This window comes from Sinocyclocheilus rhinocerous, unplaced genomic scaffold (assembly GCF_001515625.1).
Source record: "Sinocyclocheilus rhinocerous isolate Xijiao unplaced genomic scaffold, SAMN03320098_v1.1 scaffold36275, whole genome shotgun sequence".
NCBI classification, from domain to species: Eukaryota; Metazoa; Chordata; class Actinopteri; order Cypriniformes; family Cyprinidae; genus Sinocyclocheilus; species Sinocyclocheilus rhinocerous.
This window is the reverse complement of record NW_015624010.1, coordinates 245-3494: the sequence shown is the minus strand read 5'-3', so window position 1 is coordinate 3494 and position 3250 is coordinate 245. Positions and strand designations below refer to the sequence as shown.

Below are 3250 nucleotides of genomic sequence, written 5' to 3'. Positions count from 1 at the left end.
AAAATGCATTTCTTTTACACATAGAGTTTTGATTTCTATGAGAGTATATTTCCACTAAAGAAATGCAGGAAGAAAAAAAAAACACGTTCGTGCTCATAATAAACACTGCAAAAAGAAAAACACATGGCTGTAAATTTGTCTTTTTAATGCCACATTCTGATTACAGCCATGTGTGAAAGCATTTAGGCTACATCATTTGTTTACTTAGAGATCAAAACTCAATTTTTTGAGGTAGAAATAAATTACTTACCCACTTGCGTTTCTTTAGTGTAGTCTAAATATTCCTAATTTGATCACTTAGAAAGCAAAACAATATTTTTTTTCACCTTTGCATTTCTGTGTACTTTGCAAATATAACACCAATTTAATAAATCCAGTCACTGATTTTCAGTTGTTTGCTGTTTGTAGGCTACTTCATAGCAAACAACTGTAAACCAGTGACTGGATTTATAAAATGTGGAGAAATAAAAGTTTTTTAATCGTATATATTATGAAACACGCTCGTTTATGTATACTGTTTAGTAACTTTTATTTTTTTTATCTTTAATATTTTCGATATGTTTAACATTTGATTTGGTAACTATGGTAACCGAAATGACCGCTAACTACCGTTGAGCTCCGCCGGAAGATACAACGACGCGAATGGTTCTCTGAGATCTGCTAGACAACTATTTATTAAGGTATCGTACATTTTACTAGCATTTTTATTTCTTCAAACCGCAAGTAATGTTAACAGCAACAGAAATTAAACAAACGACACAACGCGATAAAACTGCATCGCTAATAACATTTCAACGAGGCATTGTCCCGCCGCTGCCTCGCGCAGACTGTTAAACAAACACTGTTAAGAACATGGACGAAGGATGAATTATATTCTTCATAAAATTTGTAGAAAACATGTACAAAATGTCCTTACTGAAATACTTATCCAGGTTATTGTTCTAAATAAATATAGGTAACGTTATTTGGTTTCAAAGAATTACTAATATGTTGCAGCTGAGGCCAAATCGCCATTATGTCAGAAATATAACGTTAGCAGGCTATATAATATCACACACAGCAGTATAATTGGGGGGAAATGTGCTTAATGGACTTGAAAAGCAATCTTTGAATCTGGTCTGCGTTTCCCAAAAGCATCGTATATAAGTTTAAGTACAACGTAAACCAATGGAGCTACGATCAACTTGCTTTTGGGAAACGCAGCCGTGGTTGAACCCATAATGTAAGTTGTGTGTCTCTTTGAGAAGATGTGGAAAGCGTGGCTGGACAGGGCTCTCCATCTGCAGCAGGACCTCCGTCGCTTCACTAAGCTCTATGAGCACATCATGCTGCTTGTGCTCCTGATGAACACTGCAATACAAGTAGCAATGACATTTCAAGGACTGGCACCAGGTAAAGATCACTGCAGCAGACTAGAAAACACGCAAAGTTGCAATCATTCAAACTGTTTTGTGTTTAAAAGCATGTACAATTACGTTGCTTTAAATCAGTGAAATAATGTTTTTTATTTTTTAATGAATTGGCTGACCGTGAAACGAGCATTTCTACAATGTATGGAAGCTTGTTTATGTCACACAAAAAAAGATAACTTATTTGCATGTTTTTTTCTCAGAATGTTGAGAAATAAACAAAGGATTGCGAGAAAAAAAAAAATTCTTAATTTTGAGATAAAAAGTCGCAGTTACCTTTTTTAATGCAGCATTCATGCCATTAGGCGACAACCTAAACACAACATAAAAATGACTGTGTGCATGTTTAATATCTCCACTGCGTTCATCAACTTTCCACTAGAAGTAACAACACCTGCGTACAATATTTTCACAAATGTTGAGTTGTTCTCATCAGTACTAACATAAGGTATTTACTGTTTCTTTCTTAGCTTGGGTTTATGAAGCACTGGAGGCAGTCTTCTTGGCTTTTTATACGATGGAGTGTGTGTTAAAGCTCATAAGTTTTGGCTTAAAATACTTCAAAAGCCTGTGGAATATTCTGGGTGAGCTGGCAAATCTGTTGTTTTCTGTGTCATTTCTTATTCTTATTTAAAGCATAATTCTTGTGAATTTATTTCATGCTTAATGCAAGCGAAAACTATCTATCACTGGGGTAGGAAAATACATAATTCATGATGCCTTTTTGAGAACAAGTCTTAATATTTGATGCAGCAGTTTTGTTTTATTTAAATAGTGTTTCGTCCTCTTTTCCAGTCAAATAAATGATGATGCAAATGATTTTTTTGCAGTGTATAGGAACTAACATAACATGATGTTTTATTGTTTATTTTCCCAGATTTCTCAGTCACTTTGGTAGGGTTGGTAGACCTTTTTCTGGACAGTACTGCAAATATATATTCTTAAGGACATCAAGACCTAAAATAAAACTCCAGAAAGGTGTAAAATATGGGACCTTTAAGTAAACGAGGCTTCTTTACATTGTTACTGTTTCCAAATTTCAATGGTTTGAAATTTCAACTTCAACAAAGTTAAATTCCTTGTGTGTGCAATAAAGCTCATTCTGATTCTGATAAAAGGTGTTTCTATCATAGACTGTAAAAAGGTTTCTATGTATGTTTGAGGGAGTTTTCGTTGCATTTACTCCATTCTGACCAGCAGGTGTCACCAGCATGTGGTGTTTCTAGTGCTTCCAAAAAGTGAATCATTTGTCGAAGCAATTGGTTCAGTTGACTGAAAGTTTGGAAAAAAAGGTGCTTCTTCCATCACTAATGAATCATGCAGTAACTTTGGACAAAGGGGTTGTTGTTAGGAGTTTATGTATTGTGTTTATGTACGGCATTTAAATATATATATATATATATATATGGCATAACCATTTGTAATGTTAGTCATTATTTTTTTTAGAGCAAATCAGCAGTGAGCCGACTGACGACCAGATGACCAAGGTTGCCTTCTCAGAAAACAATTTCTTTGAAGGGTAAGAAATGGATGTACATGCAGCTACAGGTTCCTCTTTATTTAGTGGATATTTACATAGATATCCAGTTCCAATATGGCCAGGCAACCCAGCACTGATTCATCTAAAGATACTTGAGTGATTTCAGCGTAGCTTACAACTTAAAGGGTTAGTTCACCCCAAAATGAAAATTCGGTCATTAATTACTCACCCTCATGTCGTTCCAAACCCGTAAGACCTCCGTTCATCTTCAGAACACAAATTAAGATATTTTTGATGAAATGTGAGAGCTCTCAGACCCTGCATCGACAGCAACGCAACTGAAATGTTCCCAGACAGAAAC

At 35.1% G+C, this 3250-nt stretch overlaps 1 protein-coding gene across 1 annotated transcript; it reads left to right on the top strand.

Moving 5' to 3' along the window:
* Positions 1 to 616: 616 nt before the first annotated feature.
* LOC107737526 (cation channel sperm-associated protein 1-like) lies at positions 617 to 2928 on the top strand (the record flags this gene model as incomplete). The annotated part of the gene is made up of 5 exons (XM_016549028.1): positions 617 to 680; positions 1248 to 1392; positions 1880 to 1993; positions 2287 to 2331; positions 2856 to 2928. Coding segments are annotated over exons 2-5 (377 nt in total), but the record flags the coding sequence as incomplete, so codon positions are not given.
* Positions 2929 to 3250: the final 322 nt, after the last annotated feature.